This window comes from Euprymna scolopes, chromosome 34, assembly GCF_053919585.1.
Source record: "Euprymna scolopes isolate OS-2025 chromosome 34, ASM5391958v1, whole genome shotgun sequence".
NCBI classification, from domain to species: Eukaryota; Metazoa; Mollusca; class Cephalopoda; order Sepiida; family Sepiolidae; genus Euprymna; species Euprymna scolopes.
In genome coordinates, this window is record NC_136515.1 from 5,481,060 (window position 1) to 5,497,173 (window position 16,114).

Below are 16,114 nucleotides of genomic sequence, written 5' to 3' on the forward strand. Positions count from 1 at the left end.
GTGAGATAGTGCCCTTGTATACATGATCCCAATTAGTAGCCCTCTCACGTCCAAGTGACAATATACCTTGTTTGGGGTTGAAAAAGAGTAAAAAGGAAAAACAAAAAACTATTTTGTTTTAAATAAATCTTGTTAAAAAACTAAATCAGAGTTTTATCAACAAATCAGAACCACCTGGGTTCACAATGATGAATCTATGCCCCCCCCCACCCACCCTTACCAAACTTTCACAAAAAACCTCACTCGTCTAGATATAACAACCATCAACATTTTCCTCCACTCCCCATCTGTGCCTACTAAATCCAAACACAAATTTCTTGAACAAAGCTTCTTCTCACCTGAGAAACTTTGTTTTGCTGGCCTGCTCTCCGGCTGACTATAGCATGGTAACCTTCAACTCTAATGTAAACAAGTTTTTGTTGAGCCCCTATTTCCACCACTAACATTTAATACGCTGTTTTCTCAGTTACGTCCGTACACTCATCAACCCTTATCCTTGAGTGGCCTCCAGGCTTTGTTAAGTGATGAGTCCTGTGTATGAAATAAAAAAAAAAAAAAATTTTTATTTTTTTATTTATTTTTTTTTTTTTTAAATTAAAAAATTCAGAAACTTGTCTTTTTTAAAAAATTTAATCTGATTTTCTTTTTCTTGTAGACAACAAATCATGATGGCACTTGGGTGAAGCTAGATGCCGAGAGCATTTCCCACTACTGCGACTGTGATTTGACCGAAGGAGAAGCGTGGTCCCTTTCTCGCGACCGAGAGGACATTGTTTATTTGGAGCATGAAGCCAACATGGGATTCCCTGATGGATTTGCTCGTAGGAATCCGTTTTCATTTAACACTTTCCCGACGAATTCAGCCAAAGGATTTGACTTTTCCATGGCGCAGTACAATACTCTGCCAATGTTTGGGCAAAAGAGTGACGGTAAGTATTCTGTGCTGGGGCAAGGTTACAAAAAGATTGCTCGTCCCAATAGTTAACAGTTTAGAACTCTAAAATGAAAAGTACAGATAATTTGTAGTAGATGCAGTAGAATTAAATTTGGTTTTTGTCCAAAAATTCCCCAAATATTAAAAAAAAAAAAATAAAATAAAGAAAAATCTGTATGATGTACATACCCATGATGGAAATATTGTCTTTCAACTATCGTATAAATTGATTTAGTAGTTTTATTTTTATAAATAAAATCTATATATATAAAAGCGAAAATGTGTGTGTATGTTTGTGTGCCTGCAAAAGGCTTCTTTCGGAAAAGCGCTCGCTCGCTTCACAACTTCTTAAAACTGTTTATATCATCCATAAATTGTAATATCTCAGAGTTACCCACGGACCTCGCCTGTCTATTTAATTTTATTCACTTTCAAACCTTAATTATTCCACATTTCCCGCATCGGCACGCGTTACATTCGCTTTTCGGTATAAACAAAAGCGAACTCGACTCTAATCACAGGCCCAGAGCCAGTGTCGACTTCGTCATATCAGACGGGGGAGCGGGTTTTTATTGACCTCATTAAAAACTGTCCCGCACAAAATCGCCGTCACATCACCTGTTTCTTTTTTTTCACACTATTTTCCAACTGCGCATCGTAAAAGCTTCCTTTTTTTTTTCAAACCCACCTCTTTTTTTCACACACACACCGAAAAACACCCGGGCAACGCTGGGTACTCTTTGCTAGTCATTTATAAATGATTAATGGAAATCCAAAGGGAGATCACTCAAAAATTTAATTCTTGAGTTATCTCCCTTTTTTTTTTCCATTTTAAAACTATTTTTAGTACTTGTACAGTTTAATCAAGACATTAAAAAATGAAAATATTGAAAAAAAAAAAAAAAAAAAAAAAAAGGTTGTACGTATCCGTTATGGAATGAAGTTCTCTGAAAAAAGATTCACTTAATTTCATCAAGTAATTTTTTTTCTTTACAACGACAAAACAATTTATGATACCGAGCAAAAGGTTCGATTTTTAGGAAGAAAAGCTTGTATTAGAGATGGGGAGGGAGTGTCGCCGCTCTAAACTGAGTTATCTCCCCGTGGCGTGTTAAAAAAATTCAAAGATGGCTACCTTCAACGAGCTCTCATAAAAACGTGTTTTTCCGCTGTAAAAAAAAATCTACTCGATCAAATTAAATGAAAGTTTTTTCAGAGATCTTCAGTCCAGAACGGATACGTACAATATAACCTTTTTTCGATATTTTCATTTTTTAATGTCTTCATTAAACTGTACGAGTACCCTATTTTTAAAATGGCAAACAAGACAACTGCTCTTCTGTTCCTCATAAGATTTAATTTTTTGATTTATTAAAAAATTAAAAAAAAAATAATACTGCTTGACCAATTTATGTGATTTTTGGAATATATTTTCCTTTCACCACGCAAATTTTTGGGGCTTCTACATTATTGGGATGAGATTTTGCAGTTGACAAATGGAATTTTCAGATAAAAAAAAAAAAATAATGGTTTCAACTGATTTTTTTGTCAATTCTAATAAATTACAATGGTAGCTTCCAAATTATGCAGTCGAAATTAACCAAATATATTTATTACTGAATTATTTAAAAAAAAAAAATAACTTTAATCGTGTTAGCAGGAGAAAAATTGCTGCCATCCTGTTTGAATCTAAACAGAAACTTACCTCCCTTTTAAACTCTTTTGTGTTTTACGATCATTTTCTTTAAATTCTATTTTTCATTCTCTTTAATAAATAATTTTTTACCTTATTGATTTTCGTAATTTTTGGATATAATCATCTTAAAAATGTAAGGAATACGTAGATACCATTGTTTTCATGTGAAATTCAGTATTGCGATTTCCGAAATCTCACCCCAATAGTGTAGAAGCGCCAATTTTTCATTCTTTTTCTTTTTAATATACGAATTCTGGACAAGAACCCATTTTTATGTAAGTGTAAGGCCGACTAACGTTATCTCCCTTTAAGGTGGAATTATTTTTATGGGTTGATGTTATTTCCATTGGACTTATGAACAAGATTTTGGTTGGCAACTTTTGCCTTTAATTAAAAAAAATAAATTTTTTTAATATGAAAGTGAGAGTTGTTTGCCGTGATATGTTTGAAAGCCAAATTACAATTCAATACTGCGAAAATAAATATTTAAAATTTAAAAGATAAATTAGAAAACTTTAAATGCCAGGAAAATGATAAAATCATTTTTTATTTACTTTTTTGTTGTAAGTCAAATATTTTGCTAAAAGTAGCCTCATCAGGGTAATAAGTCAGGTCCATGTTTTTTTTTTTGTTTTGTTTTTTGTTTTGTTTTTTGTTTTGTTTTGTTTTTTGTTTTGTTTTTTGTTTTTTTTTTTGTTTTTTTTTCTTCATTTTGTTATGAAGGAGATGATTCCTCAGAGAAGAAAAGAAGTTGAATGTATGTGCTGTCTGTTTTTTTTCACATGTGCTTTGTTCGAGCGGGGAAAATTAAAGTGAAACGATAGTCTCACATTTTTACAAGACATTTATTTTGAATAAAATTTAAAGATAAATTTGAAAACTTTAAATGTCAGGAAAATGATAAAATCATTTTGTAAACAAAATGAAAAAAAAAAAAAAAAAACAAGAACAAAAAAAACTACGGACCGGACTTATTTATTACCCTGGTGAGGCTATTTTTAACAAAATATTAGATTTATAACAACAAAAAAAGTAAATGATTTTTATCATTTTCCTGACATTTAAAGTTTTTAAATTTATCTTTTAAATTTTATTCAAAATAAATGTCTTCTAAAAGTGTGTGACTATGTATTTACTTTAAATATTTTTTTTTTTAAATTAATATCTTGGAGATAGACTCTATCCTCAGAATTTTATAAATCTTTTTCCTTTTTTTCCTCGCCATGATTCTAAATTGACGAAAAAAAGGTAAATAATCCGCTTGTTGTCTGTCTGCAGTGTTATTTTGAAATGCTGGAATGTTCATGGGCCAAGCGTATTCTTTCAAGGCGTGTTTGAATCAATTTTCACTTTATTCATACCGTTCATTTATTTACGACTGAAGAATTAGTTCAACCACGCCATAAAGGGCTAATATTTCATACGTGTTTTTTTTTTTTTTATCCATAAGCACATTTTTTTTTATAAATCTTTTTCCACATCACTTTATTGTATTTTATTTTTTTTTTATATACTCCTTCAGGCTTTGGACGCAGCTCAAGTTGGCCAGCTCGAATGTTCTCATTTGGTCCTGCGAGTAAGTTAAATTTCTCTTACCAATATGGTTACATTTTTAAGCGATTTACATTATTTCCGACAATGTCTTAAAGCTATGCACTGTATCGCTCTCCCCTAAATCATTTTGATGAAAATTAATTCTGTTCGTCTTGAACAGTCAGCAAAAGTCATGAATTGATCTGAAATTGGGCATAACTTGGTCACATGACCATTTATTTCAAAACCAAATTCCTTTGTTACTTTAGCTCTTTTAGACTCAACATCATGCACGCACGCATGTATTGACCTGACAGTTGGCTGATGACATTGGATTTTAAAAGAAATCACAGCTGAAACATGTATGCTTATATGTAGCCAATATTTGTATAAACAAATTATACAATCTCTCTTTCTCTTATATATATATATATATAACTGAAAAATGCGAGGCTCGCTGTTTGTTTATAAACGGTTTGAGCACTATAAAAGTGGTGGACGAATGCCCCCGTGGGTCAATCGATAGATCTGTTGACTATCAACACGATCGTTCTAGGGTCAAACCTTGGCTTGGGAGAGGTGCTAGTCTAATGGCATTGATGATTGTGATACAATGAAACAGGACTGTATGTCAATGACTACAAATATATATATATATATATATATACTAGCAGGGGTGGGGGCGCCTGGCTTTGCTCGGCTGTAAAATGCACTTAAATATGATATTTTAATCTGTCCAGATTTCGTATACATTATAACCAATGTTACTGTGACATCTATTACAAACATACATACATTTATATATTTGTACCTCAAATTTTCGACCTAAACCGATTAAAAAGCTCGCCCTATCTCTGAATACTCTTTATGTAAAATTTCAAATGTTTAGACCAGAAATTGTCTGAGTAATTTGGTAGACTGCAGAGGTCAAATTTATTTCAATTGTTTGTACCCAAAATTGGCAGAGGAGTTTAGTAGAGTTCTCAAAGGTGAAATCGTTGAACTTTGACCCCTTAACAGCCAAATTTCTATCCGAAAACTGATTACAAAGATTTTCCCAAATCTCACTACGCTGTATATCAAATTTCGAGTCTGTAGACTGAAAATTGACTGAGTTATTGTGTAGAGAAATGTACACAGACAATCAGACAGACACTTTCACTTTTATATATATACTAGCAAAAGTACTCGTCGTTGATTGGGTTCAAAAACAGCCTACAGAAAATGGACTCTGATTTATGAAAGTATGATAGGTTATGAAAAGGAAGGGTTGTAAATTTGGGTTGAATTTGGGGGTATCAAAACCAAAGCAAAATATGATGAAAGTAAAAATAAAATAGATAAACCCCATAATTTATTATACCATACCTGTTCACACTGAAACACTTATCACAATATTCTGTGGATCCATATTAAAAAACCTTGTTAAACTTTGTGACATATTTCCATTCTATGGAGGTCAGGTGCGAATGAACATCCCATAATTTTATTATACCATCCCTATTTAAGTTAAAACATGCTTATCAAAGTATTATGTACATCTATATCAAAAACACTTGTAAACGTTTTTTTTTTTAATTTTGAAATTTTTTATTTCTATACTTTGTGGACCAGGCACGAACGCAGACCCCACAATTTTAATGAACCACCGATCTACCAGATCAAACATACCCATTCCTGTGTCTCGATACATCTATCATTATATGTGATCATTTATTTAAACTAGTCAACCATATAGGAGCCTATTCATGACCAGACACACACACACAGCTTTATATATATATATATATATATGAGTTTGTTAAAATTACTTTCATAATCATTCCAGGTTCTTGCAATGATACGTCTGTATTTGGTCAGTCGTCATCCCACCAGACACCAGAACGTAGTTCCAGCTTTGGACAATCATGGTATGGCCGGTCAGCTAGCCAGACAAATGGTCCGTTAGTAAATAGTCAAGGAGGAGGAGGAGGCAGTATGGGGAATGAAGGTAGACATGGTGCAAACCCATTCATGGTCTACAACGATCTCACTTACCCTCGGAAGAGTCCAAGTTCAAGTAATAAAGGTGGTCCTTCAAAATCCGGGAAGGCGGCGTGTGAAACAAATGGAAGCACGCCGACACCAGGTTCCCAGAAATCTACAAAGAAGGAAGGAGTGGGTATTGCTTCGGAACTCCAGGGTTTTTCCGTGAAGGAACTTGTCAAAGCTCTAGGTAGGTATTTATTTTTTTTTTGTTTTGCTTTTTTGTTTTAATGCTTGATATTGTTTTTTGTTTCATTTTCAGGATTAACTTTTTACTGTTTTTTTTTTTTTTTTTTCTGGATGTGACCGTGTTTGCATCTTGTACATTTCACTACTAACTTCTTTAACTACTACATTTCACTACTAACTTCTTTAACTACTACATTTTACTACTAACTTCTTTAACTACTACGTTTTACTACTAACTTTAACTACTACGTTTTACTACTAACTTCTTTAACTACTACGTTTTACTACTAACTTCTTTAACTACTACGTTTTACTACTAACTTCTTTAACTACTACGTTTTACTACTAACTTCTTTAACTACTACATTTTACTACTAACTTCTTTAACTACTACATTTTACTACTAACTTCTTTAACTACTACGTTTTACTACTAACTTTAACTACTACGTTTTACTACTAACTTCTTTAACTACTACGTTTTACTACTAACTTCTTTAACTACTACGTTTTACTACTAACTTCTTTAACTACTACGTTTTACTACTAACTTCTTTAACTACTACGTTTTACTACTACCTTCTTTAACTACTACATTTTACTACTAACTTCTTTAACTACTACATTTTACTACTAACTTCTTTAACTACTACATTTTACTACTAACTTCTTTAACTACTACATTTTACTACTAACTTCTTTAACTACTACATTTTACTACTAACTTCTTTAACTACTACATTTTACTACTAACTTCTTTAACTACTACATTTTACTACTAACTTCTTTTACTACATTTTACTACTAACTTTTAACTAAAACTGCTTCTTAATATATTTGCCATACTTTCTCTGATTATTTATTTATTTTTTTCAAGATGTCTTGTATGTTTAAGTAATTACTTAATTTATATCATGTTATATATATCCTACAATAAAACAGTTGAACGGCTTAAATAATAAATTGTTAACTATTCTGCACTTTTCAAAATGTATTGTTTGCTATTCTGTGCTTTCTGCTAACAATTTCCAGGGTTACATTCGACACACTGCTGTCGAACCTCACTATCCCAAATTTGATGCACTGCTGTCGAAGCTCATGCCTCCAAAAATTGGCAACTGTCTCTGAAAAAAAAACCCAGACTTTTTTATTCAAGTCGGCAGCGTCTTATTTGCATAGGAGGTAACAAAGAATCTTGTTAGTTCACGTGTGACCCATCAGCATATAATTTAGACGTAGCAATTTTTTTTTTTTTTTTTTTTTTTTTTGTAAATGTTCTTGTGAAAGCTAAAACTTGAAGCAATTTATAATAAGAGTAAGGGAGTAAGACGAGTATTTTTATCAAAGAATGACTTCCTGTATCTTTCCCCCTTTCTGTATACTCATTGTGTGTTAATTTTACCTGTTTTAATTAAAACTGATTGAAGTTTAGCAAAAAAAGGTGTTTCTTATGCTGCCCTCTCTCCAGACACAAATGTGGGCCTTGTTGCCGCAGAGTTTGGGAAATTATTCACAATTTCAGCTTCTTTTACCATTGGTAAAAAAAAAAAAAAAAAAGAAAAATGAGGAGAGAGAGATATGCTGACGCTGTATAAAAGTTATTTTGATAACATATACTTGCAACCAGTAAAGGTAGTTTGAAAACTACTAAAACCACGAAAGACATCTAACAGAAACTATGTCAGAGTTATGACAACCATGCTATAATGGAGAGTCAAACAAACAAGTTTGAAACCCAAGATCCAAAAAGAACAAATATTCCGTTCTAAATTCACATGTAGATGAATTTGAATACATTTAAAATTTTTTAAAGCAGAGAATGTATTCTCTCATCGGCTAATATACTTCCAGGGAGATAACTCCCATAGATTCTGAGCTAACAACAATAGTTCTATAATTGTAATTTTTCCTAACTTTTGAAAATAGAAAATGTTTTACTGGACCCTTTATCTAATCCAGAAGACAATCATTTATAAGTGGCAGTCTTCCATTGGTTGAAGGTATAACCGTTATGAGCAGTAGTAGCTAAGAATAACATAAATTGAGACTTTTACTGAGATGGCTGACCGAATAAGAACAATCTACTTGCATGGATTAAATAAAGGATTCAGTTCAGAATTTCATCTAAGTTCCTGAGTTTAAGATAACATATTTTAAAGTTAAACTACTAGTTTAGATATAGAAATAGAAAAAAAGAGTTACCTGAAAAAAAAATCCAAGGTTAAATCGGCCAAAATGTTTTGCTGAATATAACACCCAAGATGAGAATGAAATATATATATGTATATATATATAATGGATTAAAATTATTTAACATGACAATCTAAAAGGAAAAAAATATACTAGGCGTTTTTTTTTTTTAATTTTTTTTTTTTTTTTTTTTTTTTTTTTTTTTTTTACTGGAATCTGTTTTTAAATTTTGTAAAACTTTACAAAATAAAAAGTTTACAATTGTGATCGTCTCGAGAAATGCAAGTTCTCAGCTTTTTTTTTTTTTTTTTATCAAAATGTGTTTTTAATAAGGAAAGGCTAATTGTGACAGTTCTTCCTAAGGCTTCAACTTTATTTTTAAATTGTTGCTAAACGTTTTTTACTGAAATCTGTTTTTAAATTTTGTAACATTTACAGTATGCTCTCTCGTCGACTACTATACTTCAAGGGAGATAACTGCTATAGATTCTGAGTCAACAACGATTGTTCTATAATAGTAATTTTTCCTAATCCATTAAAATAAAAAAAATGTTTAACTGAACCTATTATCTAATCTCAAAGACAATCATTCTTAAGTGGAAGTCTTCCAAAAATTGATGGCTCTGGATATGACCTTTAACTATATTCGATGGTGAGGCCCCGAGCTTGCAGGCTTTAGGGAGTGTGGAGCCACCCTTTAATTGCCATTGCTCCCAGGTCCACTCTGACCCGGAGTAGGAGTACCTGTTAGGGTCCCAACTATGGGTTAAATAGAAACCGACTTGAAAAAAACAAATATATCCTATTAAAAAATTGTTCTTCAAAATAACTGGATTTGTCATTAAATAACCTGAAAAGGATTGATATGCTGTAAAACAAAAACAACCAACTAACCAACCAGAAATTTGAAGGGTCAATCCTTATTATTATGAGTGATAATAGCTAAGAATAACAAATTAACACTTTTACTGAGATGGCTGACCGAATAAGAACAATCTACTTGCATGGATTAAATAAAGGGTTCAGGTCAGAATTTGATCTGATATATTGAAGTTAAACTAGCAAGATACACTCAAAAAAATAGAAAAAAACTGGCACTTGAAAAAGTCAGGTTAAATTGGCCAAAAAGAAGGGAATGAAAATATATATAGTGAATAAATGACAAAAAACTATATTCCAAAATTCATGATGTTGACCATCTTATAATTTATTCCTTTAATTCAGTTGACTTATACAATTCTTGACAGTATCTGTTTCGTAGCACAAAATCAATCACTTAAATCAGTAAATCTATTAAAATGGTGTAATAGAAATATTAAAGGTATTTGCAGCTTTTCTTTCAATTTTCGGACTTTAATCATGTCAAATCACACTTTATTTCCTTTTGACGGATTGATCGTTGCTATTTCTTCTGATGAGTTAAGGGCATAATAGATTCACTGATTAATATAATAATTAAGTGATTGATTTTGCACTATGACAGATGACTGTCAAGAATTGTAAAAGTCAATTGGATTAAACGAATAAATTATAAGATGGTCAACATCATGAATTTTGGAATATAGTTTCTTGTAATTTATTTATTATATTGCTCTGTAATTACGTTGAGCTTAAATAAGGATTGATTGGTATATATTGTAAGAAAATATATTTCTACAGAAATATATATGGACCAAATTTATTTAACATGATAAACAAAAAGGTAAAAAATATGCTAAAACCTTTATTTTTTCAAATTTTGTAAACTTTACAGTATACTCTCTCATCAGCTAATATACTTCAAGGGAGAGTACTGCTATAGATTCTGAGTCAACAATGATAGTTCTGTTCTTTGCTAACCTATGAAAAGAAAATGTTTGACTGAACCTGTTATCTAATCCCGAAGACAATCATTTCTAAGTGTCAGTCTTCCAGAAGTTGAACGTTCAATCCTTATTATGAGCAATATTAGCTAAGAATAACATAAATTAACACTTTTACTAAGATGGCTGACCGAAGAAGAACAATCTACTTACGTGGATTAAATGAAGGGTTCAGTTTGGAATTTCATCTAGGTTTCTGAGTTTAAAGGTAACATAAAAAATAGAAAAAATAGGCACCTGAAAAAGTCAGATATTTCCGGCCAAAGTGTTCTGCTGAATATAACAAGCAAGATAAGAACGTGTGCGTGTATATATATTAGTGTTGGGACGATAAATCGGAATCGGGAAAATTGGAGCTTTTTGGTGTATCGGAATCTGAGAAAATTTTAGCCTATTTTCCGATGTCAAAACCGATTCTTTAAATTATCTATTTTATTTTGTTTTTATAAAACGTCTTCCATTGCTTGTCGGCCCTGTTGGTGGGGCATTAGAACACGCCGACTGCCCCCCTGCAGAGGGTAAAAGTCCCTCAATGGGGGTCTTGGATATGACCTTAAACTATATCCAGTGGTGAGGCCCCAGCTTGTGGGCTAGTGGTGAGGCCCCAGCTTGTGGGCTTTGGGGAGTGTGGAGCCACCCTTTAATTACCATTGCTCCCAGGTCCACTCTGACCCGGAGTGGTAGTACCTGTTAGGGTCCCAACTATGGGTTAAATAGAAACCGACGTGAAAACAACAAATATACTCTATTAAAAAAAATTTTCTTCAAAATCTTTGGATTCGGCATTAAATAACCCGAAAAGGGTTGATATGCCGTAAAACAACCAACCAATCCATTGCTTGTAGTAATAATAAAATAAATATTTATTGATTTAAACTTCCAGTAAGACTAAAATCTCTAGATCACCCCGTCACAAGTGTGTTTTATACGGTTGAGAAAATACATGCACATTTAAGATGTGTTTTATAGTAATCGGGACAAAATAACAATATTTATAGTTAAATATTTAGAGATTTATAAAGAATCTAAATCTGGAATTGTATCGGAATTGGGAATTTCGTATGGAATTGGTAATTGTATCAGACTCAGGAAAAATATTGGAATCGTCCCATCACCAATATATATTTATATATAGGAGAGAGAGAGAGAGAGAGAGAGAAAGAGACTAAATTTATTTAATCTGATAAACTGAAAGAAAAAAAAAATGTAACTAATCTGTTCGAACCTCACTTAATGGAGCTAAATCATGAATAAGAAATTATGATTACAAAATATTTGGGCTTGATTATTACAATCTACAGATGTATCGGAAAAGTTGTCAAAAAAAAAAAAAAATAACAAATATTACTGTGACATCTATTGCGTGGGTTTCTATCACCATTTTGCATTATTTTTTTACTAGGGGTGGGATGGGCTAGCTTAGCCCGGGGGTGTGAAATATGCTTAAATATATTTTAATTTGTCCATATTTTGTATATATTATTTTAGTCATGATTTCAAACGTAAAAAATAAAGTATTTGGGTGCCATCAGCTAGAATCGAAACTGAAACTGTAGCATTCAAAGCTGGTGACGTTAGCACAGTACAAACATGGCATGCATATGAACTGATTAAAAATAAATTAAGATGAATGTACAAAATATTTAACAATTTTTTTCAATTTTTACCCATTTTTTGACCCCTTAAAAACCAATTTTAACCCATTTTTTGACGCCTTAAAACCAATTTTAACCCATTTTTTGACGCCTTAAAACCAATTTTAACCCATTTTTTGACGCCTTAAAACCAATTTTAACCCATTTTTTGACGCCTTAAAACCAATTTTAACCCATTTTTTGATGCCTTAAAACCAATTTTAACCCATTTTTTGACGCCTTAAAACCAATTTTAACCCATTTTTTGACGCCTTAAAACCAATTTTAACCCATTTTTTGACGCCTTAAAACCAATTTTAACCCATTTTTTGACGCCTTAAAACCAATTTTAACCCATTTTTTGACGCCTTAAAACCAATTTTAACCCATTTTTTGACGCCTTAAAACCAATTTTAACCCATTTTTTGATGCCTTAAAACCAATTTTAACCCATTTTTTGACGCCTTAAAACCAATTTTAACCCATTTTTTGACGCCTTAAAACCAATTTTAACCCATTTTTTGACGCCTTAAAACCAATTTTAACCCATTTTTTGACGCCTTAAAACCAATTTTAACCCATTTTTTGACGCCTTAAAACCAATTTTAACCCATTTTTTGACGCCTTAAAACCAATTTTAACCCATTTTTTGACGCCTTAAAACCAATTTTAACCCATTTTTTGACGCCTTAAAACCAATTTTAACCCATTTTTTGACGCCTTAAAACCAATTTTAACCCATTTTTTGACGCCTTAAAACCAATTTTAACCCATTTTTTGACGCCTTAAAACCAATTTTAACCCATTTTTTGACGCCTTAAAACCAATTTTAACCCATTTTTTGACGCCTTAAAACCAATTTTAACCCATTTTTTGACGCCTTAAAACCAATTTTAACCCATTTTTTGACGCCTTAAAACCAATTTTAACCCATTTTTTGACGCCTTAAAACCAATTTTAACCCATTTTTGACGCCTTAAAACCAATTTTAACCCATTTTTTGACGCCTTAAAACCAATTTTAACCTATTTTTTGACGCCTTAAAACCAATTTTAACCCATTTTTTGACGCCTTAAAACCAATTTTAACCGGCTAAAGACCTTTAAAGGAATGGCTCGTAAAAAGTCCTATCATTTGAGGGTCCTAATGCTGCTTTGCAACTTTTAGTTTCAGAGGAGATAGTTTAAAAATATGAAGACGGACAGACATATAGCCGTTTATATATTAGATTTTTAACTACTTGTCAAAGCTTCAAAGATGTAAAGAGACCCCATGGCCATTTTTTTCTTCTTTGCATTTAGCATTCAACACTACTTATTTTTCGAACCGAATAAACATGTTACATTGAATAAAAACACTAAAAGATAATCCAGTTAGGTAGAAAAGTGATTTATCTTGTCTTTGATATTTGTTTTTTATATATTTGTTTTTTGACAACTTTTTGTACTGCTGTGGATTGTAATATAAACCCAAGTAGTCTATTAGATAAAATAAAGTTACATGTATGTATGCCCTGCTAAAAGTCGAAGACTACAAAATAAATACCCACAAAGTTGGTACATTCTTGATCAAAATCCTCCTTTATCTAAAAAAAATTTTTTTTAATTCATTCTTTGGGGGTCAGCTGGATGAGGTTTCGTCAGGAGAAGGGCTGGTTTTTCAACTATTTTTTTTTTTTTTTTTTTTTATGTACTAATTTGGAAAGAAAATGTGAACTCTATCTTCAAGGAGTCTATTATATAAAGGAGACTTGTGTGTGTGTATGTCCATGTCCAGAGAGACATGGGCTGGGCAGAGGAAAAAAAGAGCGGGTTTGATAGAGAAGGGAAGGATGGAGAGAGGTAGAAGTTTTAATTGAAATATATCCAGTGTTTTTTATGAAACTGCATTGTCATCGCATTGAAAATAAAACTTGCAAAATATGCACAATGCTTCAAGCTAAGTACAAGTTTTATGATTATGTATTTTATATCTTTTTGAATTATACAATATTTTCATTTTCAGATAATTAACTTTTATAGATGAAAAAAAAAAAAAATGAATACAGTTGTCTGATAATACTGCCAGGGGAGATAATTTCAAATTCATTTGTAAATGTTTTTATCTCGCATAAAAAAATTATTTTTATTTTAGAAAATCTGTCTTTTCACTTTTTTTTTTATTTTAACAATCTGAATCTGATATGCATAAGACACATGTTATTTAAAAAATTATTAGATATTAATCCTCTTGGACGAATTGCCAGTCACAGAAATGAGATTTTTTTTCTCGTTTTTTTTTTTCCGTTTTTTTTTTTTTTCTCTCGTTTTTTTTTTTCCCCCGTTTTTCTTGTTTCCGCCATTCTTTTTTCGACATTTAAAAAATTTTTTTTTGACATTTTTTTTTCTGTTTTTTTGACATTTTTTTTCACTTTTTTCAACTTTTTTTTTTTTTTTCCTTTTTTTAATTTAGCATTTTTTTTCTACCATTTCTTTTTCGATATTTTTTCTAGGGTGTTCACATGTTATTTAAAAAATTATTAGATATTAATCCTCTTGGACGAATTGCCAGTCACAAAAAAGAAAAATGAGATTTTTTTTTTTTTCATATTTTTTTCCGTTTTTTTTTTTTTTTTTCTCGTTTTTTTTTCCCCGTTTTTCTTGTTTCCGCCATTCTTTTTTCGACATTTAAAAAAATTTTTTTGACATTTTTTTTTTCTGTTTTTTTTTTTGACATTTTTTGCCTTTTTTTGACATTTTTTTTTTTTTTCGCTTTTTTCAACTTTTTTTTTTTTTTTTTTTCCCTTTTTAATTTAACATTTTTTTTCTGCCATTTCTTTTTCGATATTTTTTCTAGGGTGTTCACATGTAATTATCTGTGGGTGTTGATCTAAAAATTTATCAAAAAACTTTATATTATTATCGATTGTACAATTCAACTAAAGCATAATTTCTGCACATATTAATTTTTACGTTATAAAATATTTTTAAATTTCAGATAACAACAAAAAAAAAAAACAATAACAAAAAAAAAAAACAATAACAAAAAAAAAAAACTGCCGCTTAAAATACCCAAGAGAAAAAGAAACTCATTAAATAAACTTTTCTTTTTAAACTTTGCTTTCTTCATTTAAGAAAAAGAAACTTTAAAAATCAGGTCCAGCACACAACATGTCCGCCAGGTGTCTCTTCCAGAAACGACAGAGGAAGCTAAACGAGTTCCTGTCCCCTTGCATGGGCACGTGAAGAACCTCTCAGGCGGTAAATAATGATAATATTCATACTGTAGATGGTTTATTCGTCAGAATACAACTTATTATTATCGCTGTCTGTTCGATATCGTTCTTTTATTATTTTTTTATAATGGCAATAATACAGAGTTGATATTATCTTTTGTTGATTCTTTTATTAAAATCAAAGGTTTTTATCCAGAATTTCCACTATGATAAAAAACAAAAAGAAAACATTTTTATGATTTATGTATCTGTGACAAAATGAAAATATCATATTCCAAAAATCATGTAAATTGATCCAGTAGTTTAATTTTTCATGAGAAAATTTAATTTTATGAGTAATTGAAGAAGGGCTGTTTTGTCCGCCATTTCGAAAGCGATCTAAAAAGAAGGGGGGATAACTCAGCGTAATTTAAGTTCACAAGATTTTTATGTTGTGTTTGTTTAGTCCTCTCCCACTGCAAGAACTTCGACAAACACCAGGGTTGGAAAGTGGGATTGAGAAGTCTGTGCCCCCGAGGAGGCACACTTTGACCGGCAAGAAGTGCCTGGGAAACCCCATCGGCATTCCCTGGTGAGGGCGCCTCAGGCGATTAACAATAAACTAACCCCCTTCTCAAAGAGAGAAGGCAAGGCCTGGGAGGGTGGACCTCCTAGAACTGCACAGAACTTAACTCCCACCACAAAATTAACAGGGAGCGAGTCATTACAGGAATGGTCTAACCTCTATTGATTTTAGGAGCGCAGGATAAAAATCCTTAGCCGAAATGCCTACGAATTCCTATTAACTGTTTAAAAGTGATTTTCTTTATAAAAATAAAACTACTAGATTAGTTTACTT

General features: G+C 31.4%; 1 protein-coding gene across 1 annotated transcript in view; it reads left to right on the plus strand.

Annotated features, from left to right (window-relative positions):
* LOC145259046 (E3 ubiquitin-protein ligase MYCBP2-like) overlaps nucleotides 1-16,114 on the plus strand; it is a 563,294-nt gene that overhangs the window by 322,103 nt on the left and 225,077 nt on the right. Inside the window, exons 51-54 of the mRNA XM_080116672.1 lie at nucleotides 383-386; nucleotides 656-929; nucleotides 4,153-4,206; nucleotides 5,992-6,378. Of these exons, the coding sequence (XP_079972798.1) occupies nucleotides 383-386; nucleotides 656-929; nucleotides 4,153-4,206; nucleotides 5,992-6,378 (719 nt within the window). The remainder of the gene's footprint in view (nucleotides 1-382; nucleotides 387-655; nucleotides 930-4,152; nucleotides 4,207-5,991; nucleotides 6,379-16,114) is intronic.